The sequence below is a fragment of the Orycteropus afer genome, unplaced genomic scaffold (assembly GCF_000298275.1).
Source record: "Orycteropus afer afer isolate SDZICR_OR568_19922 unplaced genomic scaffold, OryAfe1.0 scaffold00018, whole genome shotgun sequence".
Classification (NCBI taxonomy): domain Eukaryota; kingdom Metazoa; phylum Chordata; class Mammalia; order Tubulidentata; family Orycteropodidae; genus Orycteropus; species Orycteropus afer.
The window spans coordinates 19,539,869-19,563,990 of record NW_006921605.1 but is presented as its reverse complement, the minus strand read 5'-3'; the positions used below and the strand labels follow the sequence as shown (position 1 = coordinate 19,563,990).

The following is a 24,122-nucleotide window of genomic DNA, read 5'->3' as shown; positions in this document are numbered from 1 at the left end:
CTTACCAGAATGAAATGGATTCCATGGCATGGACTAATTTTATTCCTTAGACCTCATGATTAAATTCTTAACTAAATTACTTCTTTTTAGCATGCAGTGTGAACCGACATGGCCTAGTTAATATCTTAGTCCAGTAGCAGTTTTGATTTATTAAATCAGTGTCTGAACAGTATAATGATTGATTTGCTAGTTAAACTACATAGATTAGGCATGATGGTTTATACAAAATCCTCTTTATAGTATTTATCACCACTGAATATTATACTAGCTATTTCTAGATAAAGAAAACCTTTTGATTTCACTTACTATAATCAAAACCTTAAACTTCGCCTTGTACTTCCCTCGGTTAATACTTTTAATAGCAAAGAAAGCCAAGGTGAGAAAGTGCTTATACAGAGAGAGAAAATAGCAAAAGATAATAACAGATCATCACAACTTGTGCCCATAGTTTTAAATATTAGATTTTAGGTTTTCCTTTTTGCAGTGACTTTTTAACAAGACCCATCTCTTCTATGAAGAATGCAGTTAATTTTTTTTCTGGCACAAAAAAAATAGGGTAACCTGATCCGAGTCTGACAGAGTGTGTCGTTCAGTTAAGTGCTTCCATCTGTTGCCTGCTGTTCCCCTTACTCATGACCCCTCTGTGTTTCTCTCTTTCCCTTTCCCCCTCTCTTTCCCTCTGTTTCTCTCTTCCTTCCTTTCTGTTTTTCTTTCTCTCTATCTCTCTTTCTTTCTCTCTCTCTTTTTTTATCCTTAGCCCCTCTGAGGAAGGCAAAGTTTGTTGAGAGCCCACGAATTCCAGAATCCGAGCTTGGCTCACCAACCCTCACTTCAGCTCAGAAAGTGGATGTGGATGCATACTGCCCTGGTAAGCATGCATGCGAAGTGTCTGCTTTGAAAGCGGGACGATTAGATCGAGCCCATCTAGCAGAACAGTATTCTGCATGTATACTACTCATAAAAACGTATCAGTGACCTCCTTTACAAATGATTGCGTATTTTCCTTCTTAGAACATACTTTTTACTGACCATCGTTTTTTTGACTATTGATATGATAATAAGTATTTAAAAGAATTTCAAAGATAGTTCTCAAGAGAATTAAAATTTTGTAGAGAGAGAGCTTTCAGAGTTATTTTAGTGATTTGAGATAGCATTAAAATTTGCCTTGGCCATGTGCAAACAAGAATGTTGAAGATATGAATAAGAATGTTCATTCAACACTGGACCTTTTCCATATGACCTAATCCTTTTTATAACACTTACAGAAAATAGTTGTGATGTTAGAAACATTAAACTTGAATTAGAAAAGAAACACTATATCTTCCAGAGTCTGAATCAGACTCCTTCTGGATTCTGACTTTTAGAAATACCTTGTGTCATGAATGGCCTGTAAGCAGATGTGGGAGTTCACTAAAACCCTTCTTGTGTGGAAGCCAAACTGAGCCCGGCTCATTATCAATGCTTAGATTCTTCCAAACTTAGATGAGTTGCCTGGCAACATCCTTTACACTCACTCTACAGTGAATCCATAGAGCTGTGTCAGAAATGTTCACAGCTCTAGTTGAGTATACAGATCAGAGTTTTAGTAAAGGACCTTCGAAGACTTGTGTTTAGGACTTTTGTGTATTCCTGCCCATTAAAATTGATGTTAAATGACAATAAATACAACCACTTCATATTTCTAGCAGTAGAGGTCAGCAGGGTAAAATGATTCCTAGGTCCAGAGAAGATATCAGTAGTTCATTTGAAATGTCAGGAAAATAAACACCTGAAGCCAGATACAAAAACCAAACCCAATCCACTGCCATCAAGTTGACTCTGAAAGATACTTTTAAAAAATAACAATAAGAGAAAGCTGTAGGCCAAACCAAATAAAATAGGGGAAGTTTGGTTTTATGAATCACTTTTAAACATTGAAAGACCTTCGGAATTTCCCTCCCACAGTGTAAACTCAATGCCATCAAGTCGTTTCTGACTCATAGCAACCCCACCTTGGGTTTCCGAAGCGGTATCTCTATGGAAGTAGGTTGCCCACTCTTCCTTCCGAGGAGTGGCTGGTGGGTTTGAACCACCAGCCTCCTGGTTAGCAGTCAAATGCTTTAGGCACTATGCCACCAGAGCTCCATTCCATCCATTGTTGTAGATAACTCTTAATTGCTTTTTAACATTTTATTTTGATAGGAGTGCAATTTTACAAGGCAGGTTCATTTTACGTTCAACAGTTCATATACATTTTGTTTCAAGATGCTGATTAAATTCCCATAATGTAACAGCTCCCCTCCCACCTCCTCCCAGTGATTACCACTTCCCCTTATCCTTCTTGCCTCTGCATTCCTGCCTGCCTAGCTTTCTCCTGTGCAAATGCTGCCCTTCTGATCTCCCATGGTTGACTGTTGTAAGGGGTGCATCTCCCTGGTGTAGTTGTTCAGCTTGTAGGCTTGTCTTTCAGTTAAGCCACAGGACTGAGTCCAATTCCAGGCCCAAAGGGTGACTCGGGGCCATAGTCTCTGGGGTTTTACCAGTCTCTTCTCTCCCTGGGTAACTACTGATTTTTAAGTCAATCCCAGTTGTGTTTTAGGGACTAACTTTTCTATTTTCAAAAGGAATAATATAACTCTTTAAATGGTACTGTAGCATGTGGTTAGAGGACTCTTTTATATATTTTTAGGTATTTTCATACCTCTTGGGCAATGGAATATTGTGCTTTGTATTTCTTCAACCACACATTACAAAAAAAAAGTGAAATAAATGTGTTATTCCCACTTTGAGTTTTGGAAGAGAACCTCTTTTCTTTTTCAGATGTATAAATCAGAAAGACTGAGTGGGGAGCCTGATCTTTTACTTCCTGATTGCTCATCTGACAGCCTTAATCTAACCTAGCTATCGCTATTGTTATGAAGGAAAGTAGCTGCTGTTTATTGGAATGCAAGTGCCGAATCACTCTGAGACTTTTTATTCATGTTATTGTTTGTGTATATTTTCTGCAAGCATGAGTTCTTTGCTGACTTAGAATGGTACCAAACTAACCCTCAGTTAAGATTTTTTAGAAAGCCAAGAAGAAGCTAAAACATGATGCGCAGAGGCAAATTGCTATGCATACAGCCTCTCCATTCCTTATCTGAAACAGGTTTAAAGCACAGAAATTTCATGGTGTTTTTCTCTCTTACAAAGTTATTAGACTCTCTGAAAATAAATTTCTATTAAGTAAGAGGTGACCTGAGGGTTGAAGCTATTATGTTATACATTGTTGTTGTTGTTATGTGCCATCAAGTGGGACCTGACTCATAGGGACCCCTCCTTGGGTTTCCAAGGCAGTATCACTACGGAAGTAGATTGCCCCATCTTCCTTCCGAGGAGTGGCTGGTGGGTTTGAACCGCCAGCCTTCTGGTTAACAGTCAAGTGCCTTAGCCACTATGCTACCAGAGCTCCCACAAGAAGGTATCAGAGCATTAGCCTTCACTATATTATTATTTATAAGTAGACAATAAAACGTGATCATTGTTCTGTTAGTATTTTTGAGGCAAGAGAAAATTTCAAAGCATAAATCACTTTTTGTTTATTAGTGTGCTTATTAATTCATTTGTTTACTGTTAATTTTGGTACTATGTATGTTTGGTCTCCAAAGTCTAGACAAAATGCATTTGCAGTATAGCTGTTGATCCAGAATATTTACTCATAAATGGAGTGATTCAGTCTAGAATTTAGGATTAGATTCTAGACTATCTGATTCAAGTTTTGTTGTTGTTGTTGTTATGTGCCGTCGAGTCGGCCACGACTCATAGCGACCCCTCCTTGGGTTTCCGAGGCAGTATCACTACGGAAGTAGATTTTCCCATCTTCCTTCCGAGGAGTGGCTGGTGGGTTTGAACCGCCAGCCCTCTGGTTAGCAGTCAAGTGCCTTAGGCACTATGCTACCAGAGCTCCCTCAAGTTTTAGTTTCCTCAAATAAAATTGTTGAATGCAGAAAGTGACACCCCCCTCCCTCCAAAAGAAGAAAAAATGCCAAACAAGTAAATAGTAGGTTTTAGTTCAGCAAATGAAACTATGGAGATGATTGAGGGTATCATATAGCTGAATTGCCAGAGTAGGAGTGTTACATGCATTGTGTTTGGTAATTGTCTTACAATGGAGACAGTAAGACTTGGAGAAATTGATTTGTACAGGGTCACAAAGAGGATTTGTTGTTGTATGGACACAGTGGAGCCTAGGAATACATTGCCATCCAGTCCTGTTGCTGTGTGAATTCCACAAACACTCCTTGACCATCCTTAAATTAAAAAGCAGAAAAATTAAGCTTTTAGAGACTGGACTGTCTTCTGTTTTCATGAAAAAGGTAATCAGCTATTACCAATGGTTTTTTAAAAAAAATACTCCCAAAAGAAAAGACCAGATTCATCTACACTTCATGACTTTTCTGCCTACAGCATTACTTGCCAGCTGTGTGGTTTTAGGCAAGCTATTTAACCTTTCTAAGCCACAGTTTTCTCATCTATAAAAATGAGAACAATAATCTCCAACCAGATCAATAAATATAAAGCACTTAGAGTACTTGGCTTATAGTAAATGCTGTGTTAGCGGATTTTATTATTATTACAGGAATAACTCTGAGGTATAGTACAAGATCTTAAAGTATTTTCCAAGTAATCAGAAGAAAAATCCAAAGGTTCACAGTCATTTTTAGTTAAATGTGTATTATTCTGTTTTAATTTTGAATCTTCCCTTTCTAGTCTTGTGATCTCGTGCATGTTGTATAACATCTCTGTCTTTCTTGTCACAGCAACATTATATATACCATAAAGTTTTTCTGTAATATAACAAACTCAATATATGTATATGTAGATACATGAATACTATTCACGAGAAAAAAATGTCTACAAGACTACACCAAACTCTAGCATTAGTTGCTTAAGGAAGAGGAGAATTGTGAGAAATCAGAGGGGAGTAGAATTGGTGAGAGAATACTACTCTTAGCAGCGGTTGCAGCTGCTTGAGATTACAGGTGGTTTTAATTTTCTTTTTTGGGCAGCATATATTTGTGAATAAGAGTTCAGGTTCTAGAGTTAGGTCTGGGTTTAATTTCTGGCTCTCCCATCTACTAGCTGTATATCTGTGTAATTTCATAGCCTTAAATTCTTTGCCTGTAAAATTGTTTTAAAAAGTAGACCTATCTTTTTTTTTTTTTTTTTAAAGAAAAAAAAAAAAAGCTTTCTCGTAGGTTGTTGTTAAGATTAAGTGAAATAATGTGATGCCAAATGCTTACCTCAGGTAAAAGCTTTCTCATAGGTGGTTGTTAAGTAAAATAATATGATGCCAAATGCTTACCTCAGGTAAAATAGCAATGAGGTATTAGCACCTTTCCTCTTGTTCATCATCATCATTGTACTTGTCTGCTTTTTCTAGTTTCTACAGTGAACCTGTAATTAAAACTTTTTTAGTAACTAACTGCCATTAGAAGATAGTAAAGAAGATAGAACTAAACTCTATTTTAGTTTTTTTAAATTTTTATGTTGCACATTATGGTAAATCCAGTGGTCCCTTGGTATCCACAGGGGATTGGTTCTAGGATACACACACAGACACCAAAATCTGAGGACACGAGAGTCATGTATATAAAATGGCATAGTATTTTCATACTGTGCACCTCTTCCTGAATACTTTAAATCATCTCTGGATTACTTACACCACCTGCTACCATGTAAATGCACGGAAGTGGCACTTCATGCTCCCTCTTCTTTGAAGGATTGCTTTGACCACTTAATTTGAACTTATTTTCCCAAATATTTTCGATCTGCAGATGTGGAGCACATGGATTTAGAGGGCTGACTGTATATAAATTCCTAGAAGTAAACCTTGACATAGCTGGCCAAGTCGACAGTTTCATAGGAATTTTGTCTGTATATGCAAGGTTAAGGGCCAAAGTCCAGATTTGTCTTCTGAAAATACATGGGCTTTTTTTTTTTTTTTTTTTTAAATCTACCACAGATATTTTCAGAGGAATTTGAGCTTAATCTTTTTATAATGGATCCTTTTAAATCTATTATGAAATGGTAATGTCCTTCAAAGGACAGTGTTATTAGAGGTGACAACGAACTTATGATGTATTTGAAACTCAAGAATGGAAGAGTGTTTTATGGTAGATACTTGCCACATATTCATATTACACATATTTTTTCTTTGTAAAGGATTTTTCATTTCAACATTATACATTCTGTAGTAGAAGTACAGGCCATTGTAGACAAATAAAATATTTTATGTAAAATTAGTTCCTTGAACTCTTTTCCTAGTTCCTTTATAGTTGTGATTATTCAGATTAAAAGAAGAAAAAAATGTGTTTTATTTCTCATTTTCTGCCTTCGATTTTATTTATGAAAATCCTTATCAAATGTTATCTTTATCCTAAAGTTAGACATGCCTTTTTTGTTTTTCTACGAATCTTGTACTTGTAAGTACTACTGAAATAGATGAGATGAAATCTGGCCATTCTCACTTTCAAGGAGCATTCTGGCTGCACTTATTCTAGGACAGATTTGTTCATTCTTCTGACAGTCCATCATATTTTCAATATTCTTCACCAGCACCAAAATTCAAAGGCATCAATTCTTATTCCATCTTTCTTATTCATTGTCCACCTTTCACATGCATATGAGGCAGTTGAAAATACCATGGCTTGGGTCTGGCACAACTTGTTTTCAAATTGACATCTTTGCTTCTTAACAATTCAAAGAGGTTTCTTACAGCACATTTGCCCAGTGCAATATGATGTCTGATTTCCCGACTGCTGCTTCCATGGGTATTGACTGTGGATCCCAGTAAAATAAAATTCCTGACAACTTCATTCTTTTCTCCATTTCGCTTATTGGTCCAGTTATGAGGATTTTCATTTTCTTTATGTTGAGGCGTAATCCATACTGCAGACTGTAATCTTTAATCTTCATCAGTAAGTGCTTCAAGTCTTCTTCACTTTCAGTAAGCAAGGTTGTATCATCTGCATAGCGCAGGTTGTTAATGGTTCTTCCTCCAATCCTGATGCCACATTCTTCTTCATATCATCCAGCTTCTAGAATTATTTGTTCCACGTACAGATTAAATAAGTATGGTGAAAGAATACAACCCTGACCTGCACCTTTCCTGATATTGAACCATGTGGTATCCCCTTGTTCTGTTCTAACAACAGCCTCTTGGTCTACATACAGGTTCCTCAAGGGTACAATGAAATATTCTAGAATTCCCATTCTTCATGATGTTATCCGTGATTTGTTATGATCCACAGAGTTGAATACCTTTGCATAGTCAATAAAACACAGATAGACATCTCTCTGGTATTCTTTGTTTTCAGTTAAGATCCATCTGACATTAGCAATGATAACCCTCATTTCATGTCCTCTTCTGAATTCAGTTTGCATTTCTAGAAGTTTCCTGTCAGTGTACTGCTGCAACTGCTTTTGAATTATCTTCAGCAAGATTTTACTTGTGCGTGATATTAATGACAGGGTTCAGCAACTCCCACATTCTGTTGGATCACCTTTCTTTGGAATGGGCACAAATGTCAGTCTCTTCCAGTTAGTTGGCTAGGTAGCTGTCTTCCAAATTTCTTGGCATGAACGAGTAAACACCTCCAGCTTTGGATATGTTTGTTGAAACATCTCAGTGGGTATTCCATCAATTGCTGGAGCCTTGATTTTTACCAGTTCCTTCAGTGCAGCTTCAACTTCTTCCTCCAATACCATTGGTTATGGATCATACGCTACCTCCTGAAATAGTTGGAGATTGACCAATTCTTTTTGATACAGTGACTCTTTATATTTTCCATCTTATTTTGATGCTTTCTGCATCATTCAATATTTTGTCCATAAAAAACCAAGAAACCAAACCCACTGCCATTGAGTCAGATCCAACTCATAGCGACCCCACCTTGGGTTTCTGAGGCAGATTCACTGCAGAAGTAGATTCCCCAACCTTCCTTCAGAGGAGTGGCTGGTGGATTTGAACTGCCAGCCTTTTGGTTAGCAGTCAAATGCCTTAGGCACTAAGCCGCCAGAGCTCCCATTTTGTCCATAGAGTCCTTCAATATTGCAACTTAAGGCTTGAATTTTTTTTTCACTTCTGTCAGCTTGAGAAATGCTGAACATGTTCTTCCGTCTTGGTTTTCTAACTCCAGGTCTTTGCACATTTTATTATAATACTTTGTCTTCTCAAACTGCCCTTTGAAATCTTCTGTTCAGTTATCTTATTCCAGCATTTCTTATATTTGCTTTAACTATTCTGCATTCAAGAGCAAGTTTCAGAGTCTTTTCTGACATCCGTTTGGGTCTTTTGTTCTTTTCTGCCTTTTTGATGACCATTTGCTTTCTTCATGTATGATATTCTTGATGTCATCCCACAACTCGTCTGGTCTTAGTCATTGGTATTCAGTGTGTCGAATCTATTCTTCACATGGTCTCTAAATTCAGGTGGGATATAATCAAGGTCATATTTTTGCTCTCGTGGACTTACTTTAATATTCTTTAGCTTGACTTCCATATGAGTAGTTAATGTCTGTTCCACAGTCAGCCCCTTACCTTGTTTTAACTGATGATATTAAGCTTCTCCATTGTCTCTTTCTACAGATGTAGTTGATCTGATTTCTGTGTATTACATCTGGTGAGTGCACATGTATAACATGTTGTTGAAAAAAGGTATTTGCCATGAATAAATTGTTGGTCTTGCAAAATTCTGTCATGTAAACTCTGACATCATTTCTTTCACCAAGGCCATATTTTCCAGCTACCTTTGATTCTTCTTTGTTTCCAGCTTTCACGTTCCAATCACCAGTAATTATCAATACATTTTGATTGCATGTTTGGACAATTTCAGACTGTAGAAGTTGGTAAAAATCTTTAGTTTCTTCATCTTTGACTTTAGTGGTTGGTGCATAAATTTGAACAATGTAGCAGTATTAACTGGTCTTCCTTGTAGGCACATGGATATCACCATCATGTCACTATCACCATCACTGACAGCATTGTACTTCAGGACAGATCTTGAAATGTTCTTCTCTCCCCCCTTCCCTCCTCCCCCCCACCCCCGTCTTTTAAATTGTGATTTGGGTGAAACTTTATAGAGCAAATTCACTTTCCATACAGCAGTTCACATACACTTTGTCTCATGGCATTGACTACAATTTACCACAATGCAATAGCTCCCCTCCCGCTTCCTCCCGATAGTTACCTCTTCCCTGTGTCCATTCCTCCATGCACTCCTGCCCCCCTCCCAAGCCATCTCCCTGTGTATAAACAGCTTTTCTTTCTCCCATGATTGTTCTCTCCAAGGAGTGTATCTACCTCAGGTAAATGATCAACTCATATGCCTCTGTTTTGTTTGGCTGGAAGCCACAGATGTGGGTTCAATTCCAGACCTGAAGGGCAGCTAGGGGCCAGTCTTAATGGTTCCACCAGGCTCTATCAGACCAGCAAACCTGGTCCCGCCCCCTCTTTTTTCCCCCAAATGATTTTGAGTTTTGTTCCACATTGTTCTCTATCTCTATCCAGGATCTCCTGCATAGATCCTCCTCCAAGTGGTTGACAGTTGTAGTTGGGCTCCATCTAATGGAAATGTTCTTTTTGACAATGAATGTGATGCCGTTCCTCTTCAATTTTCCATTCCCAGCATAGTAGACCATATGATTGTCTGATTCAAAATGGCCACTGTCACTCCATTTCAGCTCACTAATGCCTAGGATATCGCTTTTTATGCATTCCATTTCATTTTTAACAACTTCCAGTTTTCCTCGATTCTTACTTCATGTATTCCATGATTATTATTGGATATTTGCAGCTGTTTGTTCCCATTTTGAGTCTTGCCCCATTAGCAAACGGACATCCCGAAAGTTTTATTCCATCCGTGTCATTTAGGTCGACTCTTTGAGGAGGCAGCTCCTCCCCAGTCATATGTTGAGTGCCTTCCAACCTGAGGGGCTCATCTTCTGGCACTGTATCAGGCAGTGTTTCAGGGCTATTCATAAAGTTTCCCAGTAATATGTCGGATAGTGTTTCACTGCTATTCATAAGGTTTTCAAAGTAAGCATACCAAAAAACTTGAATATGAATATGAATAGCTTTTCTTCCCCACACTCCCTATCCATAAGTTCTTAACATGTTAGAAAGTGATTTCTGTAGATAGATACTTGGTCGAATGAATCTTTTCACCTTGAAAATTTTTTGTTCCAGTTTATAAGTTACCATAGTTTAAAAGGTTACGAATCTTTTCACACTAACTTTAGATGAACTTTTCCAAGATATTTAGCATCACAAATTCTAAAGATGGCCTATGGATGTGGTACATAGATATGTAATTCTTTTGGATATACAAATGGCATATTGTCCATTAATTTTGAAAAACATGTTAATTTTTGGGTTTTGAGGCAGTAAAATGTACTGGTTAAGAGTACAGACCCTGGAGCCAGGCTGCCTGTGTTCATATACTAACTCTTCTACTTCCTGCTTGTGTGACCTTGGGCAATTTACTTAACCAGTGTTAGCCTCAGTTTTCTTATCTGTAAAATGGGGATAGTATATCTTTACATCCTAGGAATTTTGTGAAAATGTAATAAAATATGTAATATGACTGAAAAAAAAAGAAAAGAGAAAGCCATTACCTGGTCCATAGTTAGTGCTTATAAACCTTTGCTACTGTTAGTTTTTTATATGTTGAGCCTTTCTGCCTTTTGTCCAAGGATGTTGTCTGTAAAAGTTACCATCTTTTTTTATGAATGCTTTGCAAAGAGGATAAAATTACAGCTCTAACTTGTAGTTATTGGCCTGTTTTTACAAGCAGTCTGTGTGTGGGTATATGTGGTCTGTATGTCTGAGGTAGATGTGTGTGTGTATATGTGTGTGTTTTAACAGAGGCAATTTTTCATAGTGCTGAACAGCTCAGACTGTAGGATCAGACAAGCTTGATGTTCATTTCTAGCTGTGCAGCACTTGCTCTCTGTGTCTTTCGTTGTTTAGTCTCTCTAATCCTTGGTTTCTTCGTGTATAAAATCAATATAGTACCACCACCCACTCCATACAGTATTTGTGATGATTGGACAAGTTAATGCACATAAATTACTTACCACAGTGTCTGGAACATCAGTCATTTACAACTCACACTTTATCTCTTACATGTTTATATTACTATGAATTTATTTCTGAAATTAAAAAGAAATAGTTTGTGTTTTTCTTTTCCTAAGCAACATATATGTGAACTTATGGAAAGTCTTGTAAATGAAATGGGGAGTAGAGTAAAGCTGAAAGTGAAGATAAGAAAAGAGCTGTTGGAGGTTTGAAGAGAATGAATAAGGTATGAAATTGTGTTCCAGGAGAGTAAATAGATTGGAGAAATGTAGGAAGATTGCAGGGCAGAACTAATGTCTCACTCATGGTTGTGAATTTATAGAAATTGTGCTGTGTGAACTTACAGTTAAACTACACTGGATCAGGTGCAAAGTAGTAGAGAGTTTGACCTTGACCAGAGTTTGAATTTTGCCAGGTTAGAATAATAAGGTGAGAAAGGATCAAAGGAATTGAAGGTGTTTGCTTTTTGTTACTTAGTTATTTATAACACTTATATTTATAGTACTTTATATTCAGTAAAAATGTGGTTTTAAATATAGTCAAAACTCATTACAGTAAATTTAAGGAACCTGGAGCTATAATTGGATTGAGTTGCTTAAATGAGGCAGTGAACTTTACTCAGAACTCCAGTTTACTTCCCCCTTGTGACTTTCAATTTGGAAATATTTAGTTTAGCGTATCTTCTGCATATATCTGCATTTATCTGTGTGCTTTCTCATGGCCTGGAAGCATGGATCTTTAGTCTTTCGTTCTAATAGAAAAGGTCCCCAGACAGAATTCCTGGTATCCCACCCTTTTTATATTCAAAATTATCTCTTGTACTGCTCTTCTTCTAACTGTTCGTAAGCCTTTCCCCTTGCCTAGTCTCTACCGACTATTACAGTACAATAAGATATGACATTAGAATGGGGCTTTTCTCTTTACACCCAGTAATTACATCTCATTATCTTAGTGTACAGCTTATAGAGTAAATCCCAGATTTAGAAGCCAATGGAGAATAAATTTGCATTTACACAAACATGACATTGGAGGATATAATGCATCCCTTACTGTGACCATTGTGTAAATGTCTTGCTTTTAGCATTAGAAGAAATTGTGCTATGAATGAAGAAATCTAGGCCAATAAGGGAATAATATGGAAATACTACATTGAAGAAGTACTACATCTTTACTGTATTTTGTATCTCAAACATATGTCTATTCAAAGCAGATGTTTAGAAACCTCACTTTAAAACCCAAAGGTACATTTTAGTTAAAAATACTAGTCTTAGAAATTTTAATGAAGTATTTAAGGTGCTTGAGCTTGTCAAATACTGCTTTTTATTTCAACCAAAGAATCATCATCATATGTTGATATCCAGGTAGTACCTCTTGTATATTGAAGTCCCATAGGCAAGGAAACACTAGTGTAAGTGTTGCCAAGCAATGAGTACTTTCTATATATATATATGCCCTTCTCCACGGTGATTCTCATTTCCAGTGGGAGAGAGAATACTGGGAAATTGTGATGGAAGAATGTAAGTGTTAAAAAGCCTTGTTCCCCTTGCTAAGTGCCAAACTAATGAATTCTTTAAAAAGCAAAAAGAATAATCCCTAATTTCATAAAACTTCCTAGATAATAAGAGTGAGAACCATCATATGTGTTGCATGCATGTGCTACTACTATGTGAGTGTGTGTTTGTTTTTGACTGGAGGATTTTTTTCCCCATTTATTTTTGCATGTTTAAGTTTTTAGTAAGAGGACTGTAGGATTTTTAAAGACAGTTATTTAAGTCAGTTGCCATCAAATGGGCTGTGATTCATGAGTCATTGCCTGGTCCTGCACCATCCTTATGCTCTTCAGTCTGCTCAAGTCCATTGTCATTGCAGCCACTTCGCATTTTGAGTGCCTTCCAGTCTAAGAGGCTCATCTTCCAGCACGGTACTAGAAAATACTCTATTGTGGTCCTTAAGATTTTAATGGCTAATGTTCAGAAATAGATTGCCAGGCCTTCTTTCTAGTCTGTCTTAGTCTAGAAAAGTTCTGCTGAATCCTGTCCACCACGAGTAATCCTTCTGGTATTTGAAATACCAGTGACATAGCTTCCAGTATTATAATAACATACAAGCGACAACAGTACAACAAATTGACAGGTGGGTAGTAGTATTAAAGATTTGATAGATAAATTTGCTTATTGTATGTGAAGGATTATGTATCTTTAGGGACAAAGACAAATACTTGAAAAAATCACTTACTCATAGAAATATAGGTACTGTAAAACAAAGAAACTTGTTGAGCTGGATATTTAAATTGAGGTGTAGCTATTTGAAAGCATGAAAGGAAGGAAACATCTGTAGGGGCTTTAGGTAAGTTGTGCCTTGAAATGAATGATTCAAGGACTGGAAGATACAAGAACTTCTCATTAGAGGTTGATCCAAGTTTGGTGGGACTTCAGCAATTGCAGGCTTCTCATTAACAGAAGGAACATTTATCTTATAAAATCATATTACCATGCGAATACTTTTGTTAAGACTTCTCCCAGGGTATTAGAAGGGCCTCAGAATTTAAATGTTATTAGCTTCAGCTAGGAGACCTGAGCTGTAAAAGAAAGGTTAGAGAATTTAGGATTCTAATTGTAATAGAAAATAATTAAACTCACTGCTTTGAATGTTTCACTGCTATTCATAAGGTTTTCAGTGGCTAATTTTTTTCAGAAGTGGACCACCTCTTCCTTTCTGAATGAGGGTCAGAAAGGTAGTGTTCAAACTCCTCTCATTGGTTGAGTTTCTCATCAGGGAAGAGGAACACTGTAAGAAGTAGAAACTGGGTCTCTCAGGTGTACCACTTTGGCCAAAACCTAAGTAACAGTGTTAAATCTCCACAGCCCTGACCCAGATGGCTACTGTAGCTGCCTTTCACATCAAATACTTTGTATGGAGACTGTGTTTCATATGTGAGGGTTGGGTTGAAGCATAAAATTTAGTAGTCTTTTTAACCCTTGCATTCTGTAGGGCAAGGTATGATGCCCATAAGCACTACTGGCAGGTCTACAATGCAATAATGAGATAAGAATAAGGGAAAAAATAAAATAAAAAGAGGAGGAGGGCAGAAGCTTAAAACATGGAAACCAATATAAGAAGAAATGAAGGAGAAGGAAACAAAATGGAAGAAAGCATGATGGTGGTGGAAGTTTCAGTGCCGTTCATTGGCAGCTATACGTTAGAATATAATTCTTGTTTTGAGAACCACTGATTTAATGGTTAGAAACTAGTCTGACCTAGGGTATAACCTTGTATAAATTTGTACTTAAATAATTTTGACCTCAGTTCATTTAACTTTTTAAACTTGGTTTACTTAGTTTTTGCTTAGATTTTGCCTGGTAGTTGTCAATTTTTATCATCATGTATCCCTCCAAAAATGGGGCATTGGTGGCTCACTGTGGAATTTTCTCCTTCCATGTTGGAGACCTCAATGTGATTGCTAACTGTGCACCTCACGTGCAGCCACCCCCTGTCTGTTTGCAAAGGACTGTATGTTGCTCTGACGCTGAGCAGGTTTCAGTGGCGCTTCCAGACTACATTAGGAAGAAAGGCCTAGCAATTTACTTCTGAAAATCATCCATTAAAAACCAAGCTACCAATAAATGTATAGACAACTGAGAAGATCAGATGGGGGTCGGTGAACAGGAATATACCCTAGATCAGTGATTGATTCGGCTGAGGATAATCTTGCACAGATACTAGTGATACAAAATAACCTCAGTCATTACAGAAGCAATAGAAGATAGACTTGGAGTAATCCCTCAGAGACAGCCAAACACCTGGGGAGAGAGAACCATCAGGTCTGACTCAGGACCATAGTATTGGGGGACACCAGGCTCAATTGGCACAACATAATACATAAAAATCTTGTTCCACAACCTACTTTGGTGAGTAGCAACTGGAATCTTAAAAGCTTTTAAGCGGCCATCTAACATACAGTTAATGGTCTCCTCCTGTCTGAAGCGAAGAAGAGTGAAGAAAATCAAGGGCATTTGGAATAATCAGCCCTAGGATATGATAGACCTCAGGAACAGAAGAACTAGACGGTGCCTGGCTACCAATGCCTACTGCTTGGGAAAGGATCAAAACCAGAGATCCTGGATAGAGTGGGAGGAAAAATGTGGAACAGAATTTAAAAACACAATGACAACCAGAATTATTGGTCTGATGAAGTCTGATTGGATCCCCGAGACTATGGCCCTGGGATGCACTTGGGGCCTGAGAGAGGACTCACTCCCAAGGACTTTCTCTCAACCTAACAGTAGAAAGACTTACATGCAGAACATCCAACCCAGGGCGATGTTCCTAGCTACTCTACGTAGTTAGACCCTTTGGAGCAGTCGGCTATGGGGCACCAGAGAGGCAACATTCACATGGAGGGAAAGCTGGACAGACAGGACCACATAACTAAGAAGGGCACAGGGATTGGGGCAGGGGGCAGGTCCCAGGGAAGGGAGAGGAGGAGAGTGGGTTGGGGTTGGGGATGGTAATCAGGGAGTGAAACCAAGTGTACCCGTACTGTTGAGTGCAAAACAAATTCTGCTCTGTAAATTTGCACCCAAAACATACACACACACACACACACACACACACAACCCATGGGTCACAACGGTATGATCCCCAACCAATCATGAAGATAGCTCAGGACAAGGCAGCGTTTCATTCTTTTGTGCATGGGGTCCCATGAATCGAGGGCCAACTTTACAACAATGGCAACCCCTCTGAGCAACTGATAAAATTTATGAATAAGCTCTCTGGAAGATTGTACTCACATACAGAAATTTTGTATATTGCCTGGCTTTTCAGACCAAAAAAAGCAAACTCACTGACTCATAGCAACTCTCCTTGGGTTTCCGAGGAGGTATCACTACAGAAGTGGATTGCCCCATCTTCTGAGGAGTGGCTGGTGGGTTTGAAAAAAAATTAATAAAATGTTTAGATTTGTTTTGTCCAATATAATAATTTATCTGAAGACTAGAGCATCCTAACTAGGTTGTATTACTGCTAGCTCTCCTTCTGTATGCTAAAGCTCGGTATACTCCTTTCTACGACTGGAGAGGCTCACTGAAAGTTGATTGTTCAACATAAGCCCTAGGTAGGTTAATTTAAAGAAGGCAGTCGTTTAGAAGGGAAGAAGGGGAAGGAAGAATAACTGGGAGAAACACCAGCACTTTCACTTCATGAGATGGGGTCCTTGATTAAAGGTTCCTCAGGTATTTATGCATCTCCCCCAACTTACATCTTGCCTGAGACCTTTTTTCCCTCAGTTGGGGGTTGGCGGTGACCTTTGTCATTAATAACTGAACGTAGATCTAGTTTGTCCATCTATCTTTAGGAGCCCCTCTTCCCTGGAGGGAGAGAAGATGTTTCTGCCCTCTGGCCCCCCATATTGAGAGAGAGTTCTTATTTAGGAGTGCAGAAAACATTTGTAACTACCATCTTAACCTCTAATTTATATTTAACTTTGAAATAGTAGACAAATTATTCTAGAGAAAGTGTCAAAAAGCTGGTAGGCAAAGCACATTTTTTCAAATTAAAATTTGGATGCCTTTAGGCTGCACATAAGTTTTGCAATTGACCCTTATAATTTCCTATTATTATTATTATTATCATTATTGTTATCATTATCATCCCTGGCCATACCGGCTACCTTCAAAACTGCTTGGACCCTGAAGTCATTTGAATTTGAGACCTCTACTATGGCTTAGTGGGAGTTTTACTTTGTTTAGGAAATGGCCAGGAAAGGACTAGAAAATGAGAGAATGAACAATTCCCCTACTCATTCCCTATCAAATACATAATTTCAAGGGATTTTCAGAACTCCAGAAGAACATGTATTAGAGGGCCTCAGATCAAGAGTTCCTAATTTAGATCCTTTATTAGTTTATGTACACTACTGTTTGGAATAGTTCAGTTTAAGATATGCACTCTGATACATCACTGCAGTACATGAACATTATCAACAGTGCATTATGATGTCCAGACATCGGAAAAAGCAGGGTAATCACACTGTTTCCATTATTTCACTTTTTGTTATTAATGGTGGTTTTCCTATACCATGAGGAAGCAGTATACATGTTTGAATAATTGAAACATGAAGTTGCTTTGAAAAGCAAAGAAGGAAAGAACTAAGGAAAAAATTCCTCAACCAATAACCTCTAGTGGTGGTCGGGAGACAGATTTGCCATCTCCCACACTGGTCATCAAATGGCTCTTCCCTATATCCCGTTAACTCCTGCACTGTTTGCTCCTTCCTTCATCTCCACCACTCATCATCCATGCACTCTAGCTCTTTTCTACCACATTTTTACAATAGCATATGAAGAATTATGAGATTAGCACAGTACTCTATCCTTCTCCACTTTTGCCACTATTTCTGTTGTCTGTTTCTGCTAGTTGTCTTTCCATACCTTTATTTTTGTGTTCTAGGAATCGAAACAAATATTTAAATTAAAAAATATTTGTAGAAATAATCTGAAGCTAGGATTATTATTTTTGGCCCCCTCTAAAAAGGGTTTTCATTTGCTTCTGTCAGGTACCTGGGAGTGCTAGCAACCCAGGACCACGTCAATCCAAGGTCATGGTTTGGGGTTTTTCTAATCGGAAGGCTAACCAGATGACATAAATCACGTCTGTAAGGCCTGAGTTGTTCCTGGTTCATCTTTACTCCCAGGGTATATCTCTTGAGGGTCTTAGCCTACAGTGTGGGTGTTTTTCCAGAATCCCCACCCTTGACAGATCTTGGACTCCCAGCTTTTGTCTCCTGAGCCTCTGAGATAGCCAGAAGCACAGCTCAGCTGCTCAGTCATTGCTTCCTGGTTAGTGAATGTGTCCAGCGCTAAAGTGACGTTTTGTGCTGGGCCAACTCTCTATTCTGGGCTTCTGTCTTTTTCCTGAATTGGTCTTAGTGGTTCTTCACCATCTTGTTAGTTCTTTAATGCTTCTAAAAAGATTTTTAAAATATATTTTGTCCAGTTGTTTTCCTCATCAGCAGAGGACTCTCCCATTACTCAAAGTCTCCTGCTACCATTATTTGCTTTGGGTAAAAACATTTAACAGTTATATTTTTAGATTACAAACATATTCTGAAGTATGTAAAAAGAGTATCTTCATTTTCCCATTCCATGCTAACCATTAAGCCAAATGGGACAAGACTGCCCTCTAAAACAGTTTTAGAACACTGCGTGCTTGGGGACTTGCTCCTTTAAATGTTGGAAGCAATATATTGAGAAATTGAAATGGTATAAACCAATTGATAACTTCAGGTATGAAGAAGTTCCCTTTTCAAACAGGCTTTTAGAGTTGGTTCATGGCCCATCTCTTTGAGCAAGATTGGATTTGGAAACTAAATCTCGGAAGAATTAGTATTTCACATTGAAATTTTGACAAGTTTTTGCCTGTTGTGCTTGTGGTTTTACCATGATACTAAGTTGCTGAAAAACTTCACTTCCTGGTTCTGATCTCCATCTGGCATTATTTAGCCTGTTTCCATTAAATATGGGGGAGGGAGGGAATGTGTAATTTGCCCAGCTATAAATTCCAAATGTGTTTTATAGATTATAGAGGTAAATTCAGCATTATCATATTTTCTGCTTTTGTCTTACCTTCTATGGTAGCCGTAATGCTCAAATTATAATTGTGAGTGGGTGAAGATGATATTTACATTGCTGCCAGAAAAAAATTTTTTTACACAGAGAGTGGGAGTCATCATCATGCAGAACGATTAGAGAATTTTCTTTTAATGTTTGGAGAGAATTAGGAGGCACAAGCTTAATACTGGCTGATTTTCTGTTGGCTCTGTTACAAACTAGTTTTAAAAGGAATATTCTTATCTGATAGTTAATGTTTTATTAAAATATTGAGTGTATTAAGTATCAAAAGCATACAGTACATTTTTATATTGTATCAAAAACTAGCTAGTACTTATAGTAAAGACTTACTCTTCTATTAATGCATATAAATCATCCTTGGTACCATAGAACAGGAAGGCTATCCTTAAAATCTAAAAGCATTATGTTTTATAGAAATGATTTTTTAAATAAGTCTTAAAGTGAAAGAGCATTGATTAGAATTTGTTCAGTTTTACAAGTAAAACTTCCCTTATAGTCAAAGGCTATATATAAGACCATATATATATATATATACACACACACACACACACACACACACACACACACATCACATGTATACATGTATATGTATATATATGTGGTCATATATATATGTGTGTGTGTGGCTATATATGTGTGTGTGTATGTGTGTGTATATATATGTATGTATGTATAGATGCTATTTTCTGGTACCTTACAAAAGTAATGAAGTTTTCTTTTCTCAAACTTTATTCCATACAGTAAATTCTCTAGTACAACAAACGCTTACCCCTAACCAAATAACATTTTTAAGAAAATAATGATACCAATGATATGCTGTTTGCCCTGGAGTAAAGAAAGAAATGTAGCTGAGTCATCACAGAATTTTTCTAACACTTTTAAATAATAATTATCCCTCAATCATTTCTTCTCACATGTACAAACAAGGGGAAAAAAAAAAAAAACTAAAGTAATAAAAAAAACACCCTCTGTGAAAAAAACAAATAGAAAGGAAAAACAAAAGAACCTGAATGACGTGGAGACTGGAAACTGGATCCCAAGACTGGGATTATATTGGAATTCTAACTGCCTGACAAATGGGAAGCATTTTCTGTTCAGCAATTTAGAAAAACATTCCCTCAACCTCATATGTTTCAAACAAATACATTGAGAATAATCTGAGTTGGCTATTTTATCACTTCTAATCTGTGAAAGTGGGAAAATTAGCTTCTACACAGAGACCTTGTTATTTTGGATGTAGAATGTGAAAACAAGAGTTGCAGAATTAGGCCATTTCATTTTGAAGGAGTCATGATATTTTCCAATGTCGTCTTGTTACAGGTGATGCTGAACAGGAACTTGGCCCCCCTCCGTCTGTAGATGAGGCAGCAAACACACTCATGACTCGTCTGGGTTTCCTCCTTGGAGAGAAAGTCACGGAAGTTCAGCCAGGTGACCAGTACACCATGGAAGTGCAGGATGAAAATCAGGTAAACTGCTTGCTGTCAAGTTTGTGAAACATGATATAAACTAGCCTTTTATTACTAGGAATGGAAAAATGTTACTGTGCTTATGTGTTTTCTGAGAAGAATAATTCCAATTGTTGAAAGCCTTTTGAGGCCTGGGGATATAACTTAAGTTTCTGTAATCACTGTATTTCTTCAGGGGTATGAAACGTCTTTTGGTTTCATTCTTAGGTTTTTAAAAGCCAAAAAGCCACTTTTAGGGTTAATTCACTTACTCAATGCAAGAGTGAATAAATGAGCAAGCCAGCAAACTTGACTCGTGTGAGCACTGTGTCCAGAAATTGTAGAGTATATGTTTTTTCCAAGTGCACGTAGGTTATTTACCAACTTAATGATATGCTTAGCCATACAGAAGTAAGTCTCAACAAATGTAAAAATATTGAAATCACTGTGCCCATGGTGGAATTAATCAATAACAAAGTGTTAGCAAATCCGCAGATATTTAGGTATCAAATAGTATGCTTCTAACTTGCTTTTGAGTTAAAATGAAATCACAAGAAATTTAAAATATTTTAAATAATGAAGAGTATAATAAAACTTGTAGGCTATAGCTAAAGCTGTGCTCAAAAATAAATTTTACTGTTGAATGTATATATTAGGACAGTAGAAAATCTGAAAAATTAATGATTTTTGTCTCTATATCAGAAAGTTAAAACATCAGCAATTTAAAAAAGTTATAATGGCTTTCTTAATTTGGGCTAATGTCATTCTTTTCTGTTCAAATGTAGCAAAAGAAGTTCTAGAATTAGATTCAATTGATTAATTTTTAAAATGAATGCTTTGTAATGAAGCATTTTACTCAGAAGATGACAAAAATTAACTTCAAATTGCATGTTCTTAATTATTAATAAAGATTAGTGGTAAAGATTCTGCATCAAATGTATTTTGTATACTTAAAATAATTAAGTATACAAGGATAATTTGAATGTATTTATAGATTATATGGATCTTGTTCCAGTGTGGCAAGGCTTAGTCTTCAGACCTCTCTGATCACTCTACCCATACTATTTTTTGTTGTTGTTGTTGTGTGCCGTCGAGTCGGACCTGACTCATAGCGACCCCTCCTTGGGTTTCCAAGGCACTGTCACTATGGAAGTAGATTGCCCCATCTTCCTTCCGAGGAGTGGCTCATTGATTTTGCGACTGCATAACAGAATCATGTGGAGTGATTGGAGCCATTCTTGACTTCCCTCTGCAGCAGCCCATATTCAGTATTCAACAAATGCAGATTCTGTCCTGAAAATATGTATTAACTTTGATCCCTTCTCACTAGTTCAACTGCTACCACCTAAGTCCAGGCTACTGTCATCTCTTGCCTGGGCTACTGCAGTAGGCACTATAATTAGTGTAAGGCCAGAGGCCTGGGATGGTTTCCTTTTTTTTTTTTTTCAGTGCTATATCCTATGCACCTAGAACAGTCTACTATTAGTAGGTGCTCAATACATATTTATTGGATGAATAAATGAGCTCCTAATAGCTGTGTTCCCACTACTGTCCCACTATACACTTACACTTCACCTATTCACTGTCTTCTTATCCAACATTTCACATTTACTACCATAGTGAAAAATCTACTATGTGACTTTTTTGCACAGTAACATAGATCTGGCAGTAACATGCAAGGCAAGAGTAATGTTGGCTGTGGTCGTCAGGTTACGTGTCAACATGGCTGGACCATGAATCTCACTGGTTTGGTAGTTATGTAAGGATTAATTTGGCAGTAATATAATATCATCCTCCATTTTGCGATCTAGTGTGGTCATCCTCCATCTTTACATAATGCCAGGTTTTTCATAACGACCTGATCTTTGGAATCTAACCAAGTTGTTAAGTGAAGAGTGAGTGTAGTCTAATCACTGCACAGTAGCCGAAGTGATACTTAATAAAATGTGAATTTGATCATGTCACTGTTCTCCTCTCAATCCTCCATTGGTTTTCTCATCACACTTTTAGACTAAAATCAAAATCTTCACCATAGCCAGCAAGGCCCTAACCTATCTGATCTGTCCCACTGCAACATCTTTTACCTCATTTCCTGCCACTCTCCCTTTTACCCACTCTGGCCTCCATGTCATTCCTCAGACATATTCGTGGCAGAATCATCTTCCCATATAACTCATCTTCTCTCTTTGTTCAGGGCTCTGCTCAAATGTTACCTCCTCTGAGATCTTCCTAAATTAACATATCTAATATCTCCTGCTCATCACTATATCCCCTCATCCTATCACTTTATTTTCCTTCTTAGATCTTGTCATGAAGTGATACTGTATTACATCTTTGTTGTTGTCGTTGTTATGCGCCATCAAGTCGGACCTGACTCATAGTGATCCTTGGGTTTCCAAGGCAGTATCACTACGGAAGTAGATTGCCCAACCTTCCTTCTGAGGAGTGGCTGATGGGTTTGAACTGCCAGCCTTCTGGTTAGCAGTAAAGTGTCTTAGGCACTATGCTACCAGAGTGTATATTGTTGGTTGTCTGGTTTCTCCTACAAAAATGTAGCTTCATGATGGCAAGGATTGATGGCTTTTTTCTTTTCATCGATCTACTTTATGACCATGTGAGTGTACTCTGCTCTGAGAGTAAAAATAGGCATTATATATGTTAAGGACTATTTTTCCATTGATAGAAATAAAACATCTATTTTACTTTTTAGCATTCATGTCAACTTAAAATATTTTAAAAATAAGCAAGTAGTATGATAAGTATTGTATCTTATGGATATTTGCCAAAGACTGTTGTTTCTACAAGGCTACATTTCTTTGGTTGCTAAAATTTGAACTTGGTTGCTTCTGAGATGCTTCACGTCACACAGCGTGTCATAGTGATTTCTGAATAAAGGCAGAGATCTATAGAAGTGTGCTTTAATTACATATTTACAGAATAAAATAGTCCTTAAACAAGTAAATGAGTAGTATCATTGATTTAATGTAATTAAAGCAATATAGTGTAATAGAAAAGCCACTGAACAAGGAGGTAGAAAACTTGTGTTATAGTTCTAACTCTTCTACCTACTATTTTGAATATTTGAACATGTCACTTAATGTCTCTGAGCTTTAGATTTCATACTGGTGACAATAACTGACATTTATTAAATGCTTACTATGCCAGTCTTTCTCCAGTCCTGATGCCACATTATCCTTCATATAGTGCAGCTTGTTGGATTATTTGCTCAGCACACAGATGGATTAAGTATATTGAAAAGATACAACCGTGACACATGCCTTTCCTGATGTTAAACCATTTAGTATCCCCTACTTCTGTTTGAAGGACTGCCTCTTAGTCTATATACAGGGTCTATATGAGTACATTTTAAGTATTTTGGAATTCCCATTCTTTACAATGTTGTCCATAACTTGTTATGATCCACACAATTAAATGCCTTTGCTTAATTGGTAACACACAGGTAAATATATCTGTGATATGCAGATAACAAAACCTTGCTTGCTGAAAGTGAAGAGGCCTTAAAGCTCTTACTGATGAAGATTAAAGACTACAGCCTTCAGTATGGATTACACCTCAACATAAAAAAAACAAAAATCCTCACAACTGGACCAATAAGCAACCTCATGATAAACTGAGAAAACATTGACATTGTCAAGTATTTAATTTTACTTGTATCCACAATCAACACTCCTGGTAGCTATAGTCAAGAAATCAGTCTTCGTAGTTGCATTGGGCAAATCTGTAAAAGATCTCTTGAAAGTGAAAAAACAAAGATGTCACGTTTTTTAAAAAATACATTTTATTGAAATAGAATTTATGTACAGTGAAATACACAAAACTAAAGTGACATGATTGATGCATTGAACATTGAACACCAATGACCGAAAGCCAGATGAATTATGGGAAGATATCAAGAACATTATCCATGAAGAAAGCAAGAGATCAC

At 37.3% G+C, this 24,122-nt stretch overlaps 1 protein-coding gene across 1 annotated transcript in view; it reads left to right on the top strand.

Annotated features, from left to right (window-relative positions):
• TANC2 (tetratricopeptide repeat, ankyrin repeat and coiled-coil containing 2) overlaps positions 1-24,122 on the top strand; it is a 413,117-nt gene that overhangs the window by 166,944 nt on the left and 222,051 nt on the right. The window contains exons 3-4 of the mRNA XM_042783546.1: positions 758-868; positions 20,049-20,197. Of these exons, the coding sequence (XP_042639480.1) occupies positions 758-868; positions 20,049-20,197 (260 nt within the window). The remainder of the gene's footprint in view (positions 1-757; positions 869-20,048; positions 20,198-24,122) is intronic.